This window comes from Channa argus, chromosome 14 (assembly GCF_033026475.1).
Source record: "Channa argus isolate prfri chromosome 14, Channa argus male v1.0, whole genome shotgun sequence".
NCBI classification, from domain to species: domain Eukaryota; kingdom Metazoa; phylum Chordata; class Actinopteri; order Anabantiformes; family Channidae; genus Channa; species Channa argus.
In genome coordinates this window covers 21,680,019-21,707,110 of record NC_090210.1, presented here as the reverse complement: position 1 = coordinate 21,707,110, position 27,092 = coordinate 21,680,019, and the positions used below count along the sequence as shown (strand labels likewise).

Sequence of the window (27,092 nt, the reverse complement as noted above, 5' to 3'; positions counted from 1 at the left end):
TGTCCTGCAGATGAAGACCATATGACCAGGAGGAAGAGTCTTGTGGACACAATCTCCCTCCAAGTGGACATAATGTCCAACACCCTTCCAGACAAGGTCAGTTGAAATTGAGACTGTGGTCCTGTTAAATACGGCTCTATAGGTCATTACTCGCCTTTTTTCCCCTTAACATTTTGTTATGTCACAGCCTTAATCCAAAATGGATCATATTCATTATTTTCCTCACAATTCTACAAACAATCCCCCTTAATGACAATGCGAAAGAAGTTTGTTTGAAATCTTTGCAAATTTATAAAAAAGATCATGTCAAACTCACATGTAAATAAATCTTCATGGCCTGTATTTGTTGCTGGGGTCCAGGACACTCAGACACAGATATGGGAACCAGAACACAGTGCTTTAAAAACACAGTACTTTTATTATACATACAAGCAGAGTATAGTACATTCAGCTGTCGACTGCTCCCAATCTGTCATAAGTAGATGTGAAGCACAGAACCATTTTCCATCAGCAGTAACGTTTACAGCAGGTTGACATCATGGTTTTTAGACTCAAGTCTTTGTTTGATCCTTCTGTATTTTCATCTTTTTGCAGTCTCAGCTGGCTGAAGAGATTACATTTGAGACATTGAAGAAGGCCATCGGTAAGATGAAAGAAAATATTTTCAAGAGAGCACGACGCGTTTCTTATTTCCTTTCTGTGGAGTCACTGAATGTGAATCGAAATATATAATCAGTGTTATGTTAATGCTAACACCCCCACTCCACCCCACTGAAGAAAAAAAGGACTCACAGAAAATAGGTTGTTAGGGAAAATGAGGTGCACTTTTTAGGCCAGGGCTTCTCTGAAAGTAGCCCAACTTTGACAGTAATGTCCAGTGAATTAGAAAGATGGGTGAAAGTACAGTGTTGTATGTGTAATGAAGTACTAATGGTCTGCTGTCTCACTGGGGTTTGAAGGTGGTATGTTAAGTTTTTCACACTCTGACACAGAGTTCACCTTTGTCTGTTTTTAGATACCACCGGTCTAGAGGAGCAGGAGAGGGAGAAGAGGCGTCAAGTGATGGAGAAGTTCCAGAAAGCTCCGTTTGAGGAGATCGCAGCTCACTGCGAGTCCAAGGTAAAAAAAAAAAAAAAAAATTGTTAGGCTCAGTGTATTTTTTATTAAAGGTAAAGGAAACTCACTGTGACTGTTGTACTTTCTCAGGCAAACATGTTGCACGACCGTCTGGCCCAAATCTTTGAACTTACAATTCGGTAAGTCTGATGCACACACAGTAATCTTTGTCACAATCTTACCACAAAAAGAAGCATTTATGTCATTTGGCAAAAACACTGCTGCCCTGTGTGACACGTTCCTTTACTACAGAGACCTGTTCCAGTGCAGCAGTGTTCATTTGATGAATCAACCACAATTCAGACTCTTACTCTCATGAAAGTTATACAATTTAAAAATGAGTCTCAAACGCATCTTACATGTCTTTAAATAAGCACTGTACAGAGGACAAACGTGCTTAATATCTTGTCTCTGTCCATGATCCCCACCCGATATCCCTAACTAGGCCTCCACCCAGCCCGTCCGGAGTGGTTTCCATCTCAGCAGGACATACCCAGCACCAGTCCGTCCCCGTCTATGAGATGAAGTTTCCAGACCTTTGCGTCTACTAAACACACACACACACCCACACCTTACAAATGCTGAAAAAGTACATCTCTAATCCCCTAGAGAGCCACAACACTGCAAATGGTATGTCCAAATCCAAAATGCCATTTATTAATCTTTATTAAACCAACAAGAACATTCTGCATTAAACCCACCAGCACTTTGAGATTTCAGCAATTTGATTGGATGTAAAAGTTACTTCCAGAATGACTCTGGTGTAGCCAAAGCATCACAATTTGCACATACGCTCTGATTTCCAATTGAATTCCCACAGGGACAGCTACACCCAGTCTCAGGCTTAAATTATGAAGCTGGTTTTAGCTGTCAGTTATCTGTTCTCGTGTAGATCGGTAGTCATCAGTGCGCTCACTATATATGTACAATATATTAGCTGTCTGCAATTACCAGTGAATAACTTTAGTGTTGGTTAAAGGCAGATTAGATTTAGGCTCACTGCTGCACGGCTTTAACAACTTGTCCAGTCCAGTCTTTTCTGTTCAGTCTGCAGGTAAATATGCATCAGAAATTACTTCAACAAGCAGCTGAGTTCTGTGTAGTGATAAGGCAAAAAAAAAAAAAAAAAATACTTTGACTTGAAATAACTAGTCACGGTCTGCCCATTGTTGGTGATGGTGTTTAGTTCAAATGTCGTGTTCTAGAGCTTTTGAAAATGCCACTCATCCAACCCAAAATCTTAGAAAGCTGCAGCGGAATTAGTGCAATAGCTTGATTTGGATCTGTTATCACTGAAGGAGCTTATTCAACTCTTCATCAACTGTTGTCAAAAACGGTGGTTAGGAAAACGGTTGTTGGATTTCACGTTGCACATGTAGTTGAATGAAAGCAAAGAAAACAGCTTTGATTTGCCGTAGAAAATCTCATCCATGTGCATTTTTTTTAATTTGCTGTTTGTTCCAAGATAGACATATGCAAAGTAACAAGATTGTATACATTTCAGAGTGAATGCAGCATTTCCTAGTTCTTTGGTATTGTTATTTATTCTGAATAAATCCTCATTCTCCGAACTTCATTACCTGACAACAAAGTGCTGAACAGGCAGAGATCACAAAGCTGTTTAACTAAAATGCCTGTCAATCAAACTCTTGATGTTCAGCACCAAGCTGTCAGTTCAGGAAAGCTTTAGTAAGGAGGTGGTAGGAAAGGACTCGGGAGGTAATTTGACATCTTAGCTGTGTTTTTATTCCCCGTCTTAAACAAGCACACAAACTGCAAAACACTGAATTGTGTATTTTTAACGCGTCGTTAAGGGTTATGGGAGCCACATCCAAGGGGCAATTCGTTTTTTATTGGCATGATTTATTTAACTATAGCTATGTGGCTCCAGATCACCACCAGCACTATCCACTGTAAAAAGTCCCTAAAATTGAATTCTATTTCCATTTTGTTCTGTACTTCCTGTGCACAGTTGCTGTGTTTTTACCAATTGATGGTAACGTTATCTGATTCAACCAGCAGCTTCTAACTGAGAACCACATTTTCTTGCCAAAGACAGTTGTTGGTTTCTTCCCGACTCTGGATATTGACATTTGTTCAACTAAATGAGCTGAATGTTTTCAGGCCTGCACTGAGCAAAATGAAGAGTTTTATTCCAAAATCGGAGAGCAACACCAGCAGAAGCAGCAGCTGACACGTCAAAGTAACCTCCCTGATAAATGCATTAATATTAGTCGTGTTCAGCTACTCTGATAGAAAGCACTGACATTTTGAAAGATTTAATACCACAAAGCCTCATTTTATTAACAAAGGGGGAGGCGTTTTTTTTTAAATCAGATCTTTGTATCGGGCGGAGCTGCAGCTGTGGTTTATAGTAACTGACGGTTATCAGTACAAATCCCTCCTGCAGTTGGAGGTGGATACCAACTGCCTTTGTTTAGTCTTCTTAATTCAAGGGTTAAGGTTGGTCAGTGTTGCCTTTTATACTCAGAGATGATTGGATCTCCTGCGTGTGTCTCCTCAAAACATTAAACCAAATCAGTTGATTCACTCTTGAGGAAGTGACGCTTATTGGATCCGCGTGTTGTTGCTTGTTGCACTGACGTAGTGCTCTGGAGAAGGATGGAGAAAGATGGAGAACTGAATGAAGGATACGAGGAAGAAATTCCTGAGGTGTGAGTGCTGCTCAGCAGGATGAGATGGCCACTGTCTAAGTGGTTGCGTGTGTTTCAGATAGTTTTGCACGTTTTGAAGTTGTCCAGCGCAGGTTACGTTTCCAAATGTGGAAGGTTGACTAAGTGAATTTAGTTTGGACTCGACCAACATGAGCCTCATAAAGCTCAACTTGGTCCTGTTGGTTTTTCCCGGTACCACATTTCCCCCTGTAGTATCTTAATACACCAGAAAGCACTGCACTCAGAATGTTGTTTGATCCAATAGCAGCAGGTAAATATGTAGAGCCTATTTAAGGATATCGCTTCAGGAGATGTCATGTGATCAGTGGGGTTAACAGTACTACCAGCCACTATTTCTGATTACTTTCTTGTAGTATATAATACTGCAAACCCATTGAGTAAAGATACTGAAAGCTGAGACATGACAATTGTGTTTAAGGATTGTTTTGTCTCCTCTGGAAGTTTGGGGGTTGGGTTTGAAAGTTCATTTGGTGAATTTTAAGCTCTGAAATATGCAGTTTTCTATCTCTGACACATGATTCCTGCCCTGCACGTTGTAGCTGTCCCTTCAGAGCCTCCCGCATTGCTTATTTATTGACTTTCACCAGCTCATCCTGCCTGCTTTGCATATTGAGATCCAATTACATCGGGCCTCTAATGGCAAAGGCCCCTGATCAGATGTTGTACAGATAACAAATCCTGAAACAGAGAGCAGAATGATGCAGTGTTTCTCAGTGCATTACAGTATTTAGTTTTAAAAGTGACGTCTAGCTGGTAAAATACTGCATATATCTGACTGTTTTAGCTGTAAACCAGCCAATTTGAGTATTAGCTGAAATGTCAGCTGGTTTAGTGTTTACTAGATGTTAAAGGATGGATGTTGAGGGTATGAAGACGAAAACGTCAATTATGAGCAGAGCAATTTTTCCTCTGATGTACAGTATTGACCCTCGTCCACTGATATCTACGCTGCGTAACGTCTTAGCTTTAAGTGCAACGTGTTATCTGCATAGCTCTTAAGAACATGCACTATGCGGAGCAACCACTTAAAATCTTAATATCACATTGTCGACACTCGAGGGCGGCACTGTAAGATGAATGCTGGGGAAAAAAATAATCCATCTAAACCTTTTGTTTCAGTGACTGAATCAAAAAAAAAAAAAATCATATTTTTCTTCAAACGAGACGAAAAATGAGCCAACACAGTGGAAATGTGTCATTTTTATTTTTTTAAATCAGTGTGTTTGAAGAAAAGTACGATTTGAGCAGTGGCTGGAATACATGATCACTTCAAATGAATGTGTCATAGCAGTATATCATATTTTTGTACATTATATGCATCATTTATGGTCATAATGTTGCCTGGTAGAGATTTCGAAATTGGGAGTTTTATTGCTGTCCATCACATTTATCAACATGTTGACAAATGCTGATTTCTTTTCATTGATTTTGCTTTTTTGACGGTTCAGGGTTTCAATGGGATTGTGCAGTTCTTAAAGTGGGAGAAATGGTCTCATTTACACTATGAAATATTACTTGATTGCTTTTAATCAATTATACAATTTCAAATAAAAGTAATAATATTGTATCTGTAGTCAGATAGTCAACTATTTTTTTTTACTAATACAGAGAAGTTGAGTATGTCGGTGCAATGTGCTAATTTGAGCATTTCTATATTCTTTTCACATGAAGTTGCAGCTTTGGTTTAGATGTGTTCACCAGCAAATATTTCGATATAAAATCCTTTCATACATATTGTGCATAAGGAAGATTCAGCTCCAGATTCAGCCCAATTGTTTTTAATCAAGTTTGCCAAGAAATGTTCTTTTGGCAGAAACAAACTAAAAAAGGTCACAGGGCAAATCAGCTGCTTCATCAGCATTAATATTAGAGCCGGCATGCAAATGCCCTTTGCCGTCAGTCCTTTTTAAAACGGCCACTTTATGTAACCTGAGACCTGAGAGAGCATGAATCAGCATCCAGCCTGCGCATGACTCAATTAAGTTTGTGGGGTGTTTTTTTGATACGCGACTGAAGCCACGTACCCACTATATCATCATTTGAGTTGGAATTGCACTTTTAAATGGACTAAAAAAGGAAACGGGGTCATGTTGTCTAGTTTATGGTTCTATATTTTTAGATTAAGCTACATAACTGAACCAGTCCTGTCGGGCTCAGTTCAGAATCTGCCTTCTAGTAAAAAGCACATTTTATTTCTTATGCCCATGATCCGCATTTGTTAACTGAGATAAATTCTGCCTTAGATCAAGTTGGAGCTGGTTCTGAATCTGTCCTTATCTGCAACTTCTGTATCGTCAAAGCTGACTAATATTTGAGTGAATTATCTCAGAAAAGTACAAAGTTGAGCTAGAAGGAGTCATCAGTGCTGCTTTTGATAAATTAGCAGTATCTTTAGTAGCTTTAGCTCGATTATGGGAACAGTAGCAGCAGATGTAGTTCCACATATTAAACTAAAACATTGTGTTAGCACTTTGATCACTGTGTATCTGGTACTATAGCAAAAGGGAGCACAGAATAGTGTTTGGTACAAATGATTTATTAGAGGTATTAAAACTATTAAAAAATGTCCATCTCGATCAGTGATTTAAGACAGTACTGAGTCTGAAAAACTCACAGGGGAGCAGAGAGGAAATCGGTAAATGTCTAATTTAAAATAATATTCTGCAGCAAAAAAAAAAAAGAGCTTGATGATTTTTTTTTTTTTTTATGTTTGTGATGCAAATGTATTTTTGTTCCAGTTTTAGAGACAAAAGGTGTCACATTTGTGTTCAGACTTTACCGTTTCAGACACTGCGCTAAGGTTCTGCTCCAGCTGTGGGTTAAGAGATTGGTTTAAGACTGAATCCACGTGCGCATTCATTTGTTTAATCACTTTGTTCGTGCTTTAGTAATGTTAAAGTGTTGAACTAGAAAACGACAAAATACAGTAATAGCTACTGTAGCTGGTGATAACGTTTCACGTTTTTCATGGTCGATTATTTTCTGACATTATTCTTTTCCTTTCAAACATTTCACACATTGATTTTTGCAAAGTGAATTTCTTTTAACATATATTTTTCCAACTGACCAACTATCCAAAACCAATTAGAAAGACGGCAAACCTTTACATTTACTGACAAATTATTTTAGCTCTCAGGTTCAAAAACAAAGAGTTGAACACTTTCGGCACCAGTAATAAAGAATTTGAAAAATATTTATTACTTTTACAGAAATGTTTTACTGCATCATAAACATTTTCCTTGAACCACGATTGCAGCAGATCCTCAGCACTTTGTTACAAAGCTTCTGTTAAATAGTAAATTGTGCATTAAGATTGATGTTGAAGAGACTAAAATAAAGTGTTTTTATCAAAACTAACAAGCAGTGATTTCTTTAAGTGTCTGTCCTTTTTTTTTTTTTATTACATCTCTTCTTCCCCCCTCAAAAATTCAATTTCACAAATCTGTACAGAATGTTTTTTTTCCCCATAAATCCCAAATTTTCCAAACTGTTTCTGGACAGTATATTCTGACAATAACCTTTAAATACTGAGGCCCTAAAATTACTTCTTTAAATTTCAAGGCTGCCTCAGAAAAGCAAACCTGGTGTCTACTTTCCTTCCTCCTCCTCTTCCTCCTCCTCCTTCTCCTCCTCTTCCTCCTTCTCCTCCTCCTCCTCTTCCTCTTCCTCCTCCATCTCTTCCACCCCAGCTCCCTCTGGTCTCACTGCTGGTCTGTGCCCTTGGCTTGGGCCTACACTCGGCCTGTGGTTTTGAGTTGGATTCCCACCTAGTGTCGGCAGCTCTCTGCTCTCCTCACTGGATGGAGGAGGTGGCGTCGGGCCGATGGTTGATCCAGCAGGTGGCTTTTCTTCATCCTTCAGGTCAGTGCTCTCATCACTGCAGACACAGTTATTTGTTTAATTCAGTGTGAATTGATTGTAATTCCAAAATGTACAGCCTTAACCGTGTCAGCTACAGTATAGTATTCTGTACTCCAGGGATACTCATCCCATGTCCTTGAACTGGAAGACACCCATTCATTTTGTCTTCCACCAACCCCCCGCCCTCAATTAAGAGGGTTTCTTCCAGCTTCTGCTTGACTACATATCTGGTCCAGGTGATTAACAGTGGGTAGGGGAGCCGTTCTTGCAGGCCTGGAATGCGTATCCTGCATGTACTGTAGTTTACTAATGAGCTGTGGACATGGACACAATGATTCTTGTTCATGTCCAGTCCTTTGGCTCCTCTAACCTTTCATTTGCTGATTTCTGGCAGACTTCTTATGTTTTGTGAATCTGAATTAAGAGGCTACTCCTTGTAAATCATGTGCACAAATCCCTGACACTGGCTCCTTCAAGACCCGTAATATATTGTAGAACTTAAATTTATTAGAAAATGCAGCACTGAGTAAATGTATTATTGGAATAAATTAGCCAATTCAGGCACATAGTCATTTTATTTAGTAAAATTCAGTCAGAGCTTTGCACACACCTGCTGCTTTACCATTAAATCATACAGTGAAAATGTACCGCTCTATTTTTCCTTTACTAAATGATCAGAGAACCTTCTCTCACCTGTTTGGAACTTGACGTGGGGGATGTGTGCTTGTATCCACTGATGCGTCCTGTTCCCCTCCAGGTGTCTGGCCCTCCAGTTCATCCAAGTCAGAGGTTTCTCCCTGCAGCTCTTCACTCTCCTCACTGGACTCATGGGGAAGCTGTGATTTGGGGGGTCTGCTGGCCCGGCGGCAGGGGGGTTGGGGTCCTCTACACTGGTGCGATGGCAGGCTGTGGTTAAAATGAGCTGCAGCCATACACTCTGCAGTAGTTTTGTCGCACACACACTGCAGCTTGTCGCAAACCGTGACCCCTTGACCTGAGGAGGAAACAGAATGAGAGCCCAATGATCCTCAGCCTAAAAGATTTCATCTCTTATTTGACTATATTAGTGGGGTTGTGTGCTAAGAGACATAGTTAAAAATTGAGTTAAAATGAATTTGGATGTGAAAGTAGTTATTAGGTTGATAAAGAATTTTTTTGACATTGGTATTTTTCTTCTATAGTGCTAAGTATATAAATGATTTAATGCATGAATGTTTTCTGAACATGACCTACCATAATAAGACAAATTAAACAGAAACTTTAGAAAAGAAAGAACAGAGCTATGAATACAGGAAACAAAGGCAAGATGAAGGTTTATTAGTACATATAACCTTTATTAGTACTGTAGTTACTTTGAAGCAGCACTTCACAGTACACATCCTGTACTCACATCGTGGTTTCCTGTTCTCACAGGAGATTTGAGCATTGAGCTTCCTCTCTGACCTACAGCCCATTGAGCCGATCTGCTTCAGGCAGCAGTGATGGAAGAAGCAGCACCTGATGAGGAAAGTTCAAGATAGTTGGCTTCATACAGCGGCAACTGCTGGTGTATAGTATGGAAATCAAACAAAATGTCCTCAATTTGCAGCCTACAGTGTGACTTTCTGTGTGCTTCAGTGCTTTTCGGACCAAATATAAATTAGTGAATTTAGATTTGCTAATTTGGCACAGTTAATGCTCCATAACAGAAAGTTATAGTCCTAAATCCATGGTCCGAATAATGAATTGCCAGAAATCTTGTGCGTGTGCAGCTGACTGGTTGAAGGAAAATGTCCACAGTGTAGGTCTGTGGCACAATCAAGAGAGCAGCAAATGGACAATAGATTCCATTTAGAGAAAGGATTGAAATGACCCTTTAACCATAAACAGGAAGTGTTATGTTTCCATTGCTACGTTTTGGAACATTAAGTTGACCGACCTCGTGTCCCAATTTGTACAAATAACTATCACAGTGAAGTCTGCTCTGAAACCTCATCGTTCTCAGGCAGGTGTTAAAGCAAATTAGTCTATTGTGCGTTCTTCCAACATGTCTTCCCTTCTGTATGTTCCTTATCCTGCAGCCACTGACCTGTCCAGCTGATCCAGAGGCAGACCGGCACCTTCTTGTCCACAGTAGCAGCCGTACATCTCGTATTCCTGTGGACAGCGTCCCGTCAAGCAGCGAAGCATCTCCCCCAGCGCCGGCAACTCTCGCTTGGCTCGGCCGTCACTGCTGTACACTGTGAAGGAGTGGCTGCATTCTGTTGGAAGTAGGGAAACGCAAGTTGTTGCTTTGTCTGGAGTTTCACTGCCGGATTTTAAAGTACATAACGAAAGGATTTGATATCAGGTATCAGGTAGGATGGAGAAAAAGATTCGGAATGATGCCGTTTTACCTCTGGTGTCTGTCTGGAATTGTGCATCGGTCAGTCCAACAGACTCGAGCAGGGACCAGGCAAAAAACGGCACTGTCCTCTTCTGAGCCACATCCCAGTCTGTCAACAAAGACCCACAACAGCATCAGTTTAAAAGACATCCTATTACACTCAAAGAGAATGGCTTTGTTTTTTTTTGTTTTTTTGAGGATTCTGGATTGTTGAAGTGAAAAAGATGAACCAGCTGCTGGTATAATGACTGGCTGAGATTATTAAGGCCAAATGTTGCCAGAACAAAAGTTACATTGACTCAAAGGAACCAGGAAATGTTATGTTTGGATTCCTATTGAAACCCTGACCCAAAGCCGACCTAAACGTTCAAAAAGGAAAACCACATTAAGGCATGTTAGCTTAGTGCAGAGGGTGGAGGTGGATGACACAGGTCCTTTACACAGGCACTGGGGTAAAGGATAAATCCTCCCCTGAATGAACAGAGTGGAAGGTGCTAGGCTGCAACTACAACGATCAAACAAAAAGTTTACTGTCATAGAAGAAACATCTTTGTTAGAAGAAATTATTTACCTGATCCAGCTTCCACTTTGAGTGGGAAATGCAAATGTGTTGTTAATGTAAGTAATGGACTGGTGTGTGTTGTGTCATTAAGAGGTTACAGATTATTACATTTAACTCGTTGAACCTATTCAATATAATTAAATTTGTTGAGAGGTTGACTCAACCCAGAACGTTCAGGAAAGAGCAAAGATGCCAAATGCTTCTTGGCGTGAAGTTAGGAGAGAGAGAAACTGGAGCCACTTGTGTTTTGCATACATGTACTACATTTCAACCACAGTGGCTGAAGTGTGACCCACCTTGTCGGTGCGCGTCTTTCTCCTGGGAGCTGTCTGCCATCGTTGTTTGGGACCTTTCCTGCAGCTCCTCCTGAGATTCAGCCTCAGTCGTGGTGTACGAAGGAGATTTCACAGCTCCTGTGTGGGTGGTGGGTGTGACTGAAGTTGATGAGGAGGGTCCCCGTAGCTCTTGACCTACACAAAGTACAGTTGGGGAACCTCGTTAAGTGTCGGAGGGATTGTCATTAGCTGTAATTACCTGGCTGGGATTTGTTTAACACGATGAGGGTCACATGGGTCAACAGCTGTTAAACTGCATAGGGAGGGATGTCCGACCTATATTTTACCTCCACTTCCTCGGTTACTGAAAAGCTCATGATGTCTGTGTAATGTGTTTTTAAGTTGTGCTGTTGGTGGCGGTTCAATTCCAAGCTTTTAGCTCACATGTCTTAGTGTCTTAAAATAAACCCGAAGCCGTCACCATGGTGAAACAAGTAAAACGTCCTTGTGGAGCTGCCCCAAGCAACTGTTCCTGCAGCTTAAAGTACTTCTGACACTTTCTCCGACACATGCTAATTTCCGAGATGGTGCCGATGTTTAATTGATTCCACTCCCAACACGCTAATGAAATGTTGATTCATTTCCAGAAAGTTTTTCCAGAGTGTGGAGGCAGCTCACCTAGCCTCCGAGGACTGACGTCTTCCTCCCACGAATCACTCGGACTCTTGTGGGAGGCGGCTGCGGTTGTGGACGGGATGATCTCTGGGAGCGAGCTTCTTGCTGTCGACCTGGTAATTAGCTGTGTTCCTGAGTAAGTGGCTGTTAGCACAAACAGATTACAGTCAGGTTGACACATTGTTTGCAGACACGTGATTTAATATTCATATCACACAGTTCCACAGTGAGAATATTTGTGTGCAGGTGATTTTAAAACTAGACTAATTGGTTCAGTCCATGCACGAAGGAAAGGTTTGTTTGTTACATACTCTAAAACACAATAAAATGGACAGACTAATACAAATAATTGGAGTATTGTGATATTCAGGGGTTTTTTATGTGTTATGAGACACAACATGTCCACAGTGCGGATCTGACCTTCAGTCGCCCTCGGAAAGGTAACAATCTCCACTCCGACACCCAGCTCCCCTCGCTCCTCTGAAGCTGAAGGTGTAAATGTAAAGCTGACACCAGCTCCATCTGAGGGGAACAGGACACAAAGGCTTTCAGAAGTTACATACTCGAAGACTCCGGCTGAACTCACATTCCTTTTCTACCTGCTATAAATATCAATAAATAAATATCAATGCGAAGAGTTTGGCCCCAACAGACACTTTTTGTTCGAATAAAACCCACAGTGACCATTTCATTTAAAAAAAATAAAAAATACTGAACCTTTTTAAACAATGGGACTAATGTTAATGATAAAAATCAAGAATGACACTGGTAACTTATAACTACAGTAATTTTTTTTAATAGAACAACCTCCAGAACAAAAGACACACACTAGAAATTAAAAAGGTAGTCGTCAAAAACAAAATTCCAAACATTATATTTAAAGATCTACTATTCATTACTTTGCGTATTCACGTTTTATTTTGTCTGCTCGACCAGTTTAAGCTGGGTAAGCTACTGGATGTCTTACATTTCCCTCGGGATCAATAAAGTATTTATTAGGCCTTCAGTAACAAACTGACCTGTCGAGCGTCTTTTCACCTCTTCTGTGGTTACAGTTGGTGGTAGTGTCGTCGTTGGCCCTGTTGTTAGCGTAGAGACAGAGGAGATGGAAAAATGTAAGTCTCCCATTATTTTTGCAACAATTTCTGTATTTCATGTCTGTTAGAAGCTAAGTCAAACATGTGTGTTGTACTGGTATCTTAATACTGTAGAAATAATAATATAGTGTTACCATTATAATCCTGTCTTTGGCCCCTATTCTCAGTTTTTATTAAATTCAGCGTTGACATCAAATATTTCTCTTTTCTCATTTGCCTAAGTTGTTTAGCTGCTGCAAAACAACAGTTTTCAGTCAGCATTGAAGCTCGAACTTTGCTGTTCTTCATCAGTGAATGGCACTTTCTGAGGTCTCACCTGAAAAGTTATTCACCTGTGGACCACTTATTATGTGAAACACGTACAGGAAGTGTGAATAAAACAAGCCTTAAAGCCTTGCAGCTGTATGGTCCAAGTGAACACTTGTGCCAGATGTTCCTGGCATGTTCCACTGATGAGAAGGGGACAGATGTGAGGTCACAGGGACCTTGACCTTTACTCTTCGAACACCAAAATCTAATCAGTTCATCATGTTATTGCTAAGACATAATAAAACACCCGTTTCAGCTAAATAAGATTCGGCATAGGTTGAGATTTTATTGCAGGTCAAACTCACCGTGCTCATTGGAAGCTTCCTCCTCCTCTTCCTCCTCCTCTTCTTTAGATGACTTCATTGTTTCATTTTGACTTATTTGATATTTTGCTGATGTCTGTGACACAGTTGTGTGCGTGACTAAACCTGCTAAGACAAATGACTGGGTCTAAATCCGCTGCAATATATTTTAGGTTACCCTTGACATTAAAGGACGCCTTCACTGATTTTGAACTTGAGTCTTGTGGTTCTAGTTTGGGTTGTACATGCACATAAATACACTTCTCTGTATTAAAACATCTCCTTCTAGCTAAGAAACCTCCAGATGACATCACCTGAAGGAGTTTTTCATCAGCTCTGGCAAAGCAGGTAGACTATGATTACAAAAATCCATGGTGTGAGCAACACGAAAACAAAGTCGACCTGCTTTTCCAGAGCTCCTCCAGATGACCTCATCTGAACTAATGATAAAGTCTTTCGGGTGATGTCATCTGGAGGAGTCTCTTTTTTTAAGCTAGAAGCAGAGAAAGATTTTAATACAGGAGGAGCTCTGGAAAAGCAGGTAGGCTGTAATTACAACCTCCATAGTTTTAGCAATGAGATGACATCATTTGAAGTGAAGATTCCTCCAAGTGATGTCATCTAGAGACATTTTAATATGGGAAGTCAGAGGGACGTTTAGTGGCTTTCGTTTACACGTAACACCCACAGTAGAACCAAAAGAAGAGAGTGAAGGTGTCCTTTAAAATATCCTTCATAATCACTGAAGTAAACTTTTCTTCTGCTAGTAAATACATTAAACAGTAAAAAAATACATTTAACAGTAAAAGAAAAACTGCAAATTACTGTAGTAGTATTTGTTGTTTCAAAATGTTGGTGTGATCTAATCCGAATCAAAAGTGCAGCTTTCAGGTAACATTTTTTTCAGAGAGGAAATGTACAACATAACATCAGTGTATTATTGGCTCACCCGGGCTCCTTGCCGGAGAATTGTGGGTCGTCAGATCCGTATTTATCTCTTCCTGCTCAAGTGCTTCCTCCGTCACAGTCCCATTCAAATCTGTAAGAGCAGCGACACATTGAGAGCGTCAGGAAACGGCAGAGCCAAGTGAGTCATCGAGCAGTGGGGAAATCATTTCGGCCGTTCTGGAAGCCGTGCGGTGGTCAACGTGGGCCAAATGTAATTACCAGCAGCTTGGGAAAAACACAAGTTTGCCAGAAAAGTTAAAAGCATCGGGAAGTAAAAGCCACTGAAGAAAAAAAAAAAAGACCTTTAGAGATGAATCTCTGGTGTTTATTCCCTTCTTCTTCAGCCTCTTCTGCCCCAACTTCACCTTCCTCAAACTCCTCTGAAACAGGACAGAACAACAGAATGAACACATGCTGCTTGAAGTTTTCAAGAGCACCGCAAATTACTGCACCACAGTGAAGATTGGGCTCAATGACTCTACTACACAAACACACACTCACTGCTGCTGATGTGGACACATCTATAGTTTGCGTCCATATATATTTGGACAGTGACACAATTTCACAGCTTTGGCTTTGTTCACCGCCACAGGGGATTTCGACACAATCGAGATTTCGTCTAGCATTGACTTGTTTTATGCAGAAACTACAACCACCTGCTTGTAGACCCACAATTCTAGGGGCTGAAAATTGAGCGACTTCCCAAAAATGGTAAAAATACATAACTATCTACAGCTATTGCATTAAAATTTGGGGAAATTAACACAAAGTGTAACATGTGTGACTACAGTTGGGCTAAATGTAACATTAATGTATGAAGGCATCATAATGTTTTCCACATTTGCTTGATTCATATTGTTGTCCGTCCGGTTTTGCTCAAATTGTGCCTCGTTTGGATAATTCATTTTTGAAACGTAGCGTTTGTGGTAATTGCGTGTCCTAAAGGATCGTTGCGGTTATTTTCCTCCAATCACATACAGATGTTTAAGCCAGCGTTTGGTTAGCAGCCTGGTTTTGGTCATTTGTCGAGGCCATAGGTCACTGTGCTTGCTTTAGCATCTGTATGGTGATTGTGGACACATCGAGTGACTGCACAGTAATCCATCCATGAGTTGAAGTCATTGTTGTAAAGTGCAAAGAAATTCAGAAAACAACTGCAGAAAATCAGCTCTGGCCTATTGTGCAGGACTTAAAGGCTTTTAAACTGCAGGTCAGAAGTTTTCCACACAGGAACAAACTAATCTTTAATGCAGCATCCTCAAGCTGGTAGCTTTTAACTGTGAGCTCAGCTGTGATTTGAAGCTCAGTACTTCCTGGTTAAGAATCACGAGGACATAAATTCCACTTGTATTGTAAGTGACACGTGGTCAATTTATTTAGGCCTGAACTGAACACATACGACATTTCTCCTTGTTTGTTGCCTGTGGTTAATTAGTTTGACGTTTGGATACTGAAATGGAAAAATCAACACAATCCATTATCACTGTGTGAGTTTCTGATGCAGCTGCACATGCAGAATAAAAACCTGCTACTAAAACAATGAATGTGGAGGATTCAAAGTTTTAAGTGCTGCTCTGACCATAGAGACCCTGTAGGATTTATACAACCGACCTTTGTCACATTAAAAAATAAAAACATATTTTACAGAGTGTGAGTGATTGTGTGTGTGTCTTTAAATCCCCCAGGATTTGCCTCCCGCTTGTCCCTGTGTTAACTCTGTGACCTGTGAGCCAATTAACGTTGGTACCAGTGTGCGTCAGCAGGCTGTGCAGGCTCGGTGCTGAGGTGATGAGGTTGGCGTCCATCCCCCCGGTGTCGCTCTGGTTATCTGCTTTGGTGGCCACGGTGGTCATTAGTGGGTCCGTCTCTGCCGGACAGACACAGAGACGCACCGATCATTGAGCCGTGTGAGTCACAGCTGGGGTTGGTCAAAGCCACGTGGTCTGATACGGCAGAGCTGCTCCTCACAACATCACCTTGTCTGGTTGATTTAATTTTATCCACTCATTCATTTCAGGTAGTAGGATCAGAGCAGACACCTGAGCTCTCTGCAAAGAGTATTAGTCTGAACTAAGTAATGTGATGTGGTATTAGAGCAGCGATTTTGATGTTTCACACCTTTCGAAAACTGCTTTGAATCTTTGTTTTTTCTGACCTGCTCTACAGCATGATAGAATTCGGATTTTGTAATTTTTTACAACCTATTTTTATTTGAAAGCATCTTTGGGTTTCCAGAAATGTGCTGTATAAATACAATATTATAATATGTTACCAACTCAGAATATATGAGTCCTCACAATGTAAAGGATGCAAATTGAAATGACGGGTCCCATAAGTCATAAAGTGAAATGCAGACAGTGTAAAGAGCTAAGAGAAATCAGCGGCAATACTTACTTTCAGGATTATTTATTAAAAGTTCGGTTTTACTGTCATGAATATTTTCACCGATATGTTCATATTCATAGGTACAATTATTAAAGTAAAATAATTACTGTGGTAGCACATATCCAACCTCTGACCTCTGAAGTGTAAATATGTTTCTGTATCAGTTTTGTGAAGGAAAAAACAACACGTCTGTCTGTTTTCATCCTATGAGTTCTGCAGGTGAAGAGTCCATCAAATTCTACATTTTCCCCTCTTAAGACAACTGAGTGTGAGAGTTTCACAAAGTGAAGTCAACCATGTAACAGGGCTTTTACCTGTGGACAGGACGGAAGAGTTGAAGAGCTGGAAGCTCATGGAGTCATTGACAGCTGAGGGGACGTCTGGAAAGAGAGGGACAGGTTCAGATCAACAGATACGGGATAAAGTCAGTCAGAGGGAGACTTGCACAATATGAGGCGGCTGGGTTTTAATGTTGAGGCTGCGCTTGTTTGTAGACAAGCTGGTGGAGGTAGTGGAGTCATGGCTTTGTCCCTCTGATGAGTCCAGGCTCTGCCTTTGACCTACATGGACTCCTGAGGGAAACGCCTGTGTCTCTCCTTAGTTGCTTTCGATGCTTTCTTATTGTTTTGATGTACACACTGTTTTCTAACAATGCTCGTCCCTCACATACCTACACTGCTATTGCTTTAAAGCAATGCAACATAAACACATGCACAACAGTATTTGATGTTGACCTTACAGTAAGTACAGACACACGAGGCTGCTGCCATCTGTAAAATCTTTCCTCAATCTGGACTCAACCTTCCCTCTGAAGTTTGCTTCTTCAACCGAATAACTTCCTACTCGTCCGGCATAAATAGGCTCTTTTTGGTTACAGCATCTATATTAGGACTTGACGCCTCAAAGGAACTTTGGACAATCCTCCATTTTTTTTTTTTTATTTTCCCCAGCTGTGCGTAGGCAGCGAGTAACCTGCAGGATTAAATGTCAAGAGGTCATTGTTTTAATTGGCTGAGAGGCTCAGAGGTGTGACTCAGCCGTCTGCAGCAGGTCTGATCGGCTCGGAAACTGACACAACGTGCAGTGACGCACTTTCGAGAAAACCGAGGTGGACGTGTTGGTGCGGTGTCCACTTAAGGCCCCGAGTCTGCGTCATTTCATCGGCTGAAGTGTGCTGCCATCGCTCAGACTCACCTGCTCCTCTGAAAGTTTCAAAGGTCTCATCAGGGGCACTAAGCAGATCTGAAAGACAGAATCAGACCGTTTTAGATTCCTCCAAGCATGTGCAACGTTAACGACGACAGTATGGAAAGTTTTGATGTTAATTCCCTTTCCAAGGAAAGTGAATCGTATGCTTTCAAAATGTTCCAGTTTGTGTTGAACGTGCAGAAAACAAACTTAAATAAAAGGGAAGTCAACAGCTGGAGCTGGACACGGGGATGTTTTTCTGCTTTGTTCACAGTTTAAACAGCCGGACAGAGTCACCGTTTTGATTTGTAGCAGAGCAGGACGATTCAGCGAAGCCTCTCAGCGTCGCGTTGTACGAGCTCTGACTCATGCAGTCGACGGCAGCCCGGTCGCATTCGCAGAACTTCTGTTCACACCAACTGCCACCATCTCCGAGAAAAAAACAAAAAACAAAATCAGTTAGTCGTAGTCAATGTAATGTACAATTATTTTTTTGTCTTCTGTATGTAGCAGAGCCAGGACGCAGGATGAATGACAGGACTACGTTTACACACAGTGTCTCTTCTCTTTAGGACACGGCTGGATTTTTCTGGAAATATGCTTTTTTTTACTTCCTGACAAGACTCAAACAACTTTGTTAATCCTAGAAGGAAATTGTTTTGCATAGTCGCAGCGGTTTTCTCCACCGAAAGAAACCACACTACCACAAAACCCATAAGTAAGAGTTGCTGCCCATCTGCTCAATGGCCGTTATCTGTTCTCGACACTCCAGCTATGGGCCAGTACGTCCCTGCTGCACATGCGAGAAGGGAGTTGGGTTTTTATTAACCCCACATGCTTAAGTTGAGGCACAAAAGCAAGAAGGTTAAGCAAAGATTGTGAGCTGGGCTAAAAATACTGAAACAACTGGTCTCTCATCTCCAAGTCATGCGTTTCAACACATTCTCTCTAACCTCCTCCCTACAAAGACTGTTCAACTAACTTAAGCTGGGGACACACCGGAGGACTGTCAAATAGAGCACACGACTGTCAAAGCTGGGTCAACATCTGGAGATGGGGAAAACCCCTCTTTTTTTTCCTCATAATTCAGCAGAAAGTCACTGTACAGACACACGAGTAGCTTTGATCCACTCATCCGACTCACAGCAAGACTGTAAATAAGACTATTTATCAAAAGGTCCCTTTGAACTGTGGGTCTTACCACAGCTGGAGTTTGCTGTCGAACAGGTGAGGTTGGTTGGGAGCAGAGGCATCTGGAGCCTGCAGGGGGCAGCGTTCTGGTAACAGAGCCTGTGAGCGTCACAGCAGCTGTGAGACAAACCAAAAGGGTCTGAGGTCAGTCACCAGTGTCCACACTTCGTGATGAGTTGTCAAAGTGTGATGGATTTACAGTAATGGCCAATTCTTTCCAAACTGCTCGTTACGACAATGAAGGTGGAGATGAAGGTTTCCTGGTTACGTGTTGTGCAAACACAAGGCTTCATGGAGCTCAGATGTTTTATTTCACATAACTAAGTAAGTGGGAATGAATCCATGCAGTTTTACAGATGACAGCCATTTTGTGCCCATTTGAGTTATAGACCTCGTCCACCTGCGTTGTACATGCTGCCTCCAACCTCTGAATTCAATTAGGCCACCAACCACAAACTGAGCTTTTACAGCTGCTGAACCCAGAGTCTTACTCACACGTCCAGATCGTCAACAGGGTCTCCTGCTGCCGCAAATCTGCAGGAGCAGCCGTAGTCCTCCAGGTCGTGTAGACAAAGCCCCGTAACACAGCGGAGCTTCAGCGCAAAATTGACCACTGAGGGGAAATTATTGAAGACTGAGTGCAGCCAGGTGAAGCGCTGACCCAGGCAATCTGCACAAAGGGAGGGGGAACGAGATGGAAGGGACAAAGAGAGATAAACACACAGTCTGTAAGAACAACAAACCTTGACAATCTCACAGTTTCTTCAATTCGATTTTTCTCCATCTGGCAGGCGGAGAGCTGACTGATTTAATCATAGATAATTCTGTTGGCAGGCTCCAATAACCCGAGTCCAGAGAAGCACGCAGGGCCAAAAAAAAAAAGAAAAAAGTCTTATGCCACTGGTCTCCACAAGCCAGATGTACCCAAAGTGCTGATTGTGTCCCAGAACATCACGGCTTGTAAATCAGTCAACTCTGATGTCCACAACAGAACATGTGGAGCAGCTGGATGATTGCTGTTGGCAGCAAGGTGTCAGTCGGAACAATTACAGTCTGACATGGATGATACACTGCAGGCTGTCGACACGCTGACCCAACCAGTGTCAGATGATTTATGAATATTAGTTACTTTGCTTGCTTTTGTCAATTGCTCCAATAGAGGGAAAAAATAAAATAAAATAAACCCTCAGGTTGTGATAATACAGCTGGAAAAAGTATGTTTAGTTATGTTTAGGCTGCGTGAGGTTTGCTTCGAGACCCCGGGGCAAAAAAGAATTACTGTGAATATAATATGTGCTGGTGTCAGTTCTGTTTACATGAACCCACTGAACCAATGACAACCTTCTGCATGTGCTAATAGTAGTTTCCTTCCTTTAACTGTACCACTAGTCGCACTTAACAAAAGATTAGTGGCCGTAATATCTTTATAAATTTACATTGTAATGGAAAAAAAATAGTGGAAATGTGAATGTTTGAACAGGGTTATGTGACAAAACTTAAGTGAAATGCAGCACAGTACATGACAGTAGCACGCTGACCTTTCTGTTACTTCCCAGCAGGCTTTGCGTAACCATCGCACAGCCGTTCAGTGCTTGGGTGAACCGATGAATCCCCAACTTTGATCAGCCAACTCATCAATCAATATAAATCAAAGCTAATGTGACAGTCATAGTGTGTTTCGTTCTCACCAATCATGGGATCTGGGTTTTGGTCACTGGCCTCTGGGCTCAGACAGAAGATGGAGGTGGCAGAACAGGCTGAAAACAAAGAGGTAACGGTTATCGCAGTGACTTGATTAACGTTTTACTCACCGAATTTGTTACCTTCTGCATTTACAGTTCCAATAGAAACCACTGTAGTCGTTGGCCTCTGCTTTACAGGTTTCTGTAGAAGTCGGACCCACTGTGAGACGCTTGGTCTGTTTCTCCTCAGAGAAATACAGCAACTACAACATTTGGGGATGTAGCCGAGTACTCACCGTTTGGAACAGCCGTTAGAAGGAAGATACCGATCAGAAACATGACTTCTACCTGCATTCAGAAAGAAAAAGCTCTTTCGTTCACAAAGAAACCACAAGAGAACAGACGACACAGCAAACCAATTACTGTCGGGTAAATGTGGAAGTGATTTCATAGTTTCTCCTGCACTTGTTGTTTACATCATATCATTGCTCTTCAACAGCTTTTCTTTAAATTCACCATCTTTCTGTTTTTTTTTAAACATTGTAACATAACTTGGACTAAAAATCAAAACCAACGGATGCATGTTAAAGTTGCAGTACTTTATTAGTAACTACTATTACTACTGCCACTAGCTGAAATAACCGAATGGAAGAGCTCTAATACTTCTAGGATGCTGTAGAAAAAGGTTTGCATTAACATCATCACAACAGTGTAGGATGTAGTTATTGGTCTACTAACGGCTCACGTGTTCTTCACTGACTAGATCATTTTTTTAGCACCTTATCACAGCCATGAGTAAAGAGCTGTCACATGCAAGATGCTACATCAACTGGTTGATGGTTTGAGTGGAAATGTCAGCTGCCACGGTCAAAGGTCAACAGGAGTAATGTCGGGAAGGATGACTTTACTTTATAAACCCTGAGGTTCTGCGTTTTTGTCAGTGGGACTTCACGGTCGGAAATACGGCAAACAGTAACTTCATAAAGGACTAATAAGAGGTTAAATTTATTCAGTAGTTCCGTGGCTTTTACACATAGAGTTGAGGGTCGGTCGTGCCGCCACAACCACTTCCTGTTATCCTGGTGCCTTAAATACTCACTACAGCTCACCAAGTCTGGAATTATCCAAAACACAAAATAGTTCCTCCCTCTTGTTTGGTAAAACTGCCATCCACAAGTCAGTCGGCACCGTCAGTTTTTGCTCTTTTTATGAACCGGAGTTGCACCAAATACCCGAAACGTTGCTAAAACCTTCCATGTTTAGCTTTGCATGCTGTTGTGATTCTCTGCACAGACACGGGAGGCTGCACTCAGACGTCCAGCATCTGCACGTTGAGCCCATTAAGCCGCTGCAGTGTCTCTAAGTGAGGAACATCTGTTGAATAACACAACAGCAAATGAGCTCCAAGCTGCCATTAGTGCAAAAGCTCGGCTCGAACTCCGCCACTGACCTCGACGCCCAAATGAAAGAAACAAACATGCTCATCAGAGGGGACCAAAAATGTCACCGATTATTTTTTCCCCGTCTTGTGTAACAGAGACCTGAATGTGCTCTGCCGTCGCCTTTCTAACTGGCTAAATTACCCCCGTCATTACAGCCCTGATTGCTGCCACACCAAACAAGATCAATGACCTCCTCCACGCACTGTGTCAGTGTCTGTAATGGCTTCAAACAGCACGGCCCCACCTGTGGCTCCGCTCGGCTCGGCGAGGTGAACAAGTGGGTCATTCATTTCATTCAAGCCCCGAGCGTGATTCACTGAATAGCAGGGAAGTTATCAGTACTTCTGATGCCAAGGTCGAACAGGTCAGTGGTTTCATGAATGGAGATGTTTAACAGCTGTTTTCAAATCTTTAATGACACCCTGAAAAAGGGAAAATGGCCAACACTGCACTTTAACGGATGCAAACGAGTCACGTGCATTCTCTGCAAAGTTTCAACCAAAAGAGCGAGAGCATCCAGCACAGAAGAGGAGCCCCCCCCACCCCTCACTTCAGCAACATTACATGCAGTAAATGCTCACAGTCAGGAGCCCAGAATGGAGAACTGGAAATAACTGCACCAAAACATGAGTTGTGCCATATTCAAAATGTCCTTTGACCTTGTTAGACGCTGCTCAGCAACGCAGGCTTGAAGGACGAGTTCTGTCTAAAGCAATAGAGATGTATGTGGCACCTTTTCATGTGCAGCCCCTGGGAGGTTGATGTTGAACACAAAACAAGCAAAACATTAAGATCCATGGAAAAATATGATCAACGACTGTACGCGTGGAGCAAATGTGGGAAAGTGCACAGTCCTTAGTTACACTCATTGGCCACTTTATTAGGTACACTGCCTTTACATCTCAAGTTAACCTCAAACTACATAATGTATGTCCCTTGATTTTATACCCATTTCTGCAGATTTAGGTAAAAATAAATAAATAAATAAAAATTAAAAAAAGATTTTACAACTTTTCTTCGTCATTTTGTCCCTGACCCGCACAAAAAAGTTTGCGTCTGCATTTATCCAAGGTGTTCTGGGGGGAAAAAAAAAAAAAACATTTCTCCTGGGACATCCTGACGGGACCACATTGTGTCTTTTTATGTCACAAATGGACATAAGTACAGTGCTCGCTAAGCTGAGTGCGTTACTGTATGTGGAGCCCATTTCTCAGGGGGCGATTATCACAGCTGGAGAGTTTCTGCAAGGAAATGTCTGAAGAGCACAGCTGTGCCATCACCAGCTGAGCTAACAGCCGCTGACAGGCAGCTAAGTGCAAATAAATAAGTACACGCGCTGTGTACTTATCAATCAGCCAAACTAAAGTTCAGTAAAGTGAGTCAAAATGTAAGACTGCAATGATTCCATTACAGCCGTGATTACATCAGCGTCGTGATTACGTTCCAGTCTCTCTGTACTGTAGCTGAAGAGCAAAGATAAAAAAAGGGCAAAAGTACAGTTAAAAATATACTAAATGGATCATGATAGAGCCTCAGTTGGACCTTGGAGTGAGTTTTCACAATAATGAAATTTTTTTTTTTTCTTTTAAGTGAGAAGCTTCCAGCTGATGGTTGCAGCAATCGCACACATTCATTACATAGGGGGGCATCCATACTATTTCAAGACCAACCTTTCCACCGGCTGGACATTTTGAACAGTTCCCTGCAGCCCGTGAGCCGAGTGACAACTGGCCCTCGTCAGTCGCCGGCGGCAGCTTCATCACTAATGATAGAGCAATTTACAAAGTGTATCCAGGCAATGTGTTTGGCAACTTCTGCTTCAGTCACATGAAGATCATTGGAGGAGATCGAATCAAGTCTTCTGAGCATCACAAATTGTGCAAAGAGACTCACAAAGAAAACTTTTTTAAATGTGATTCCTTCAGTCCAATGCCATTTGCTTTAGCTGTAAGATCATTTATTCCATCCACCTTGACATGTGCAGGGAGCCAAGAGGCTCAAGTGCCTAAAGTAGTGAGCATGTGGCTAATTCTTTTTCAGAAGTCATGATCTAATCAAAGCAGGAAGGTGAAACATAATGGAGCAGTGCCACAAACTTAGTCTACTATGAGGAGCTGCTCTGTTCTGGGCACAGATCAGACCTGTAGCTTCTTTAAAAGTTCCTTAAAACTGATTTCATTTGCACAAAATGATTTTAAATTATTTATCATTATCTGCTAATTAAACGGAAAAAAAGGGCAGCTTTCGTTCACTTTGACGGGTCTGTAATACTGTATTTGCTGCAAGTGAAAAGTCGTGTGCAGGAAATTATAAAAGTCAAATCATAAAAATGTGCTGCAAAACCCAAAGAATAAATAAAAAATTCCAAGTCCACTTTCCCTCGAATCTGACACCAACAACCTGTGCTGCACTGCACTGGTTGGGCTCCAAATGTGCAACTATCAAAGCAAACCTCAAAATGTCTAGTGAAATGCTGAACAGCAAAGCGACTCTTACCTTTTTTGTGGGCCGGTGGCTGTAGAAGTAGTGGTTTTGTCAGTGACAGCAGATTGGAGTGAAACCCTGTGTGGTTAAGACTGACGGGTTAGCAGCCAGTGACTGTAGGAGTCTCTGCTGTTTCCCAACAGAATGAACTCCCTGGTCCACGAACTGCATTTATCAGTCCCACCTGAGGAGGGGTGGACCCTTCACTTCAGGTCTTATTGGCTGTCAGGTGCCACCTGAGCTGGAGCTCATCGTCGTTTGGTTCCCGTGCAAGTATTTGAGGCTTTACCGGGGGTTGGGGTCTGACAGAGTGGGTTTTGTCCCATAGGGGGGCTGGATCTGTGACTCAGGATTTGACCCGGTCTTATCTGATCCTCTGAGGGCTTGAGATCAATGAGCACCAGTAAGGAAGGAAGACCAGTGAAGCAGAGGAGCTGGGGGTTTAATAACAGGGGGGGGGTTTGATAGTGGGGCATTGTGTTGGACGGGTGCATCTGTGGGGGAGGACGGTACATGTTTAGAGTAAAAGAAGAGCGATGGCTCTGCAGTATCGACATTATGTCACACATTTCTGCTCCTTTTTAAAGTGGGTTTGCTGGTTTCTGGTTTCTATAGCGTTTGCATCAGGATCAAGGATGTGAGGGACACAAGTCACATGTCCTCAGATTTGAACTAAAAAAAACCTGACCTGTAATTCAGGAAAAGATTTAGCCCCAAAATCCCCAATAGAAAATAAATCTACCTCATCTAAACCGTTGCTGCAGAACCATACTGCAAGAAAGAATATGCATTTTCGAGCTAAGTGTCGTTTATTTTGAAAGAAACTTTTTTTTTTTCACTTCACGGTTCCAACAGTTGCCAAATAAAAAAACAAAACAAACACTAAACATAGTGAGGTAAACGTTTTGGGAACGTACAGATTTCTTTTTAATGATAAAGTAATAATCTAAAATTGATTTCTTCATACAAATCAACAAATAAACTTGTTTTTTTTAATCCCCGACTGTCGATTTGACACATTTTTATTTGTATTTGTCTTCTTGGCCCTAGAAGTGCAAACCAAACCCTGTGTAGATTATAGTGATGAATATTAATATAAGGCAGATAGAAGTTGTCTTTTGTTCAGAACATTTCCAGCTTTAATGATTTTCATCCAGACCAGATTCTGTTTCCATACGTCCTCCAGATGCTTGTCCTCAGCTGTAGTTTGCAGTTTGGGTGACGTCCTGCGATGATGAACAGCTCTTTGTTTCTGTCTGGTCACAGTTTAATGCACATCTTTTTCAGGCATCTTTGTTTCAGATCTGTGAAGGGAGAAAGAAGGAGGGGAATAAACAAAAGCTCCAACGAGACAAGTTTGGAGAAAATCTAAGGTTTCAAGTTATTTTACTCACAGTTTTGGTAGTGAAACAATCAAATTACTCAAGTTTAACTTTTATAAGCAGCTGCTGCAGAGTTTTGATCTTAGCTCCTCCAGTTTTTCCTCTTGGTGACAAATTGTATTAGTCACTGGTAAAAACCCAGCAGCTGTTTCTGTACGTTACACCATTCAAAGTATTGGAGCGACTTCCAGAAATCTACACCTGCAGGAGCACTTGTTAATCAAGCTGCACGTAACCATAGTAACTGATGCTTTTTGCTCTTCTTACAGGTAAATGAATGGTGAAACTTACAGAATCCTGTTCCACTGACTACAAACACACTTTAAAACGAGTTCCTTCGGGGGGGTGGGGGTGGGGATACGGCAGATGTGTGAGGAGCTCCAGTGTAAAGAAGCCCGACTGAGGGAATTTCAAATAATACACCGTGCTGTGCAAGATTCTACTAAAATTATTATTTCAACTGCAGCAGCTTTTCTAAAAGTTTTCTAAAAAAAAACAAAAAAAATAAACAGAAAAGCTCAAAAGCTTTTAACAATACTAAACTATTGTGCACTAAGGTTCTTGCAGCTGTGATCTCATCTTCACGCTCAATTACTCTTCAATAGATTCAAATAACATAGTTCAAACATCTCGTACTAAAATATTTAAATTGTCTACAATTGACAAAACTGAATAGATTTCAATTAAATTTGGAGAAATGTCAAGACGTGTTTGATTTAATATAAATTCAAATGTGCTCTTTCATTAAACAAGAGAAAAGAAAACTGTATGTGAAATTCAGCTGCAGTATATTGGACCCTGGTGTTTTTCGAGCCCGACAACCAAATACCTAAGTTTGCACAGTTGAAAACCAGTATTTCTAATAGTTGGGGCGAAGGCATTTTGATGTCTGGTGCCAAAAAGGCGCCTGCCTCCCCACATGGAGCACAGTTTCAACAAACAGGCCCGTTGGTTAGATGGGGGTCGTATGGTAAATAGCAAATCAATTTAATCTGAAAAGTAAGGATTTTATTTATTTTATTTTTTTTGGAATGTGATGAGCATCTGAAAAAACGTTGGGACTGGGGCAACAACAAAAAAAAAAGTTTGGGAATAACACAAACCCTGTTCTGTTATGCAGCACGACTGAACA

General features: G+C 41.4%; 2 protein-coding genes across 6 annotated transcripts in view; one reads left to right on the top strand and one right to left on the bottom strand.

Annotated features, from left to right (window-relative positions):
- The window catches only part of efr3a (EFR3 homolog A (S. cerevisiae)), an 84,638-nt gene extending 77,466 nt beyond the window's left edge, over nt 1-7,172 (top strand). For 3 of the 4 annotated variants that reach the window (XM_067529160.1, XM_067529161.1, XM_067529158.1), the window contains 5 exons: nt 11-96; nt 595-643; nt 1,016-1,119; nt 1,207-1,256; nt 1,562-7,172. In XM_067529160.1, the coding sequence (XP_067385261.1) occupies nt 11-96; nt 595-643; nt 1,016-1,119; nt 1,207-1,256; nt 1,562-1,667 (395 nt within the window). In that variant the 3' untranslated portion in view covers nt 1,668-7,172. The remainder of the gene's footprint in view (nt 1-10; nt 97-594; nt 644-1,015; nt 1,120-1,206; nt 1,257-1,561) is intronic. The other variant, XM_067529159.1, reaches the window with a different exon arrangement.
- On the bottom strand, nt 6,850-25,838 carry oc90 (otoconin 90). Of its 2 annotated transcripts, XM_067529151.1 has the most exons (20): nt 20,949-25,838; nt 20,659-20,727; nt 19,466-19,640; nt 18,981-19,087; nt 18,077-18,208; nt 17,786-17,833; nt 16,906-16,971; nt 15,954-16,073; nt 14,509-14,586; nt 14,208-14,297; nt 13,262-13,384; nt 12,570-12,629; nt 11,971-12,072; nt 11,554-11,694; nt 10,897-11,070; nt 10,049-10,147; nt 9,742-9,913; nt 9,064-9,170; nt 8,367-8,667; nt 6,850-7,689 (listed from the first exon to the last, which is right to left on the bottom strand). In XM_067529151.1, the coding sequence occupies exons 1-20, from the start codon at nt 21,004-21,006 to the stop codon at nt 7,401-7,403; spliced, it is 2,511 nt and encodes an 836-aa protein (XP_067385252.1). In that variant the 5' UTR covers nt 21,007-25,838; the 3' UTR covers nt 6,850-7,400. The 2 variants fall into 2 exon arrangements, with proteins under 2 accessions (XP_067385252.1, XP_067385254.1); XM_067529153.1 differs by lacking the exon at nt 15,954-16,073.
- Between the last annotated feature and the right edge of the window lie 1,254 nt (nt 25,839-27,092).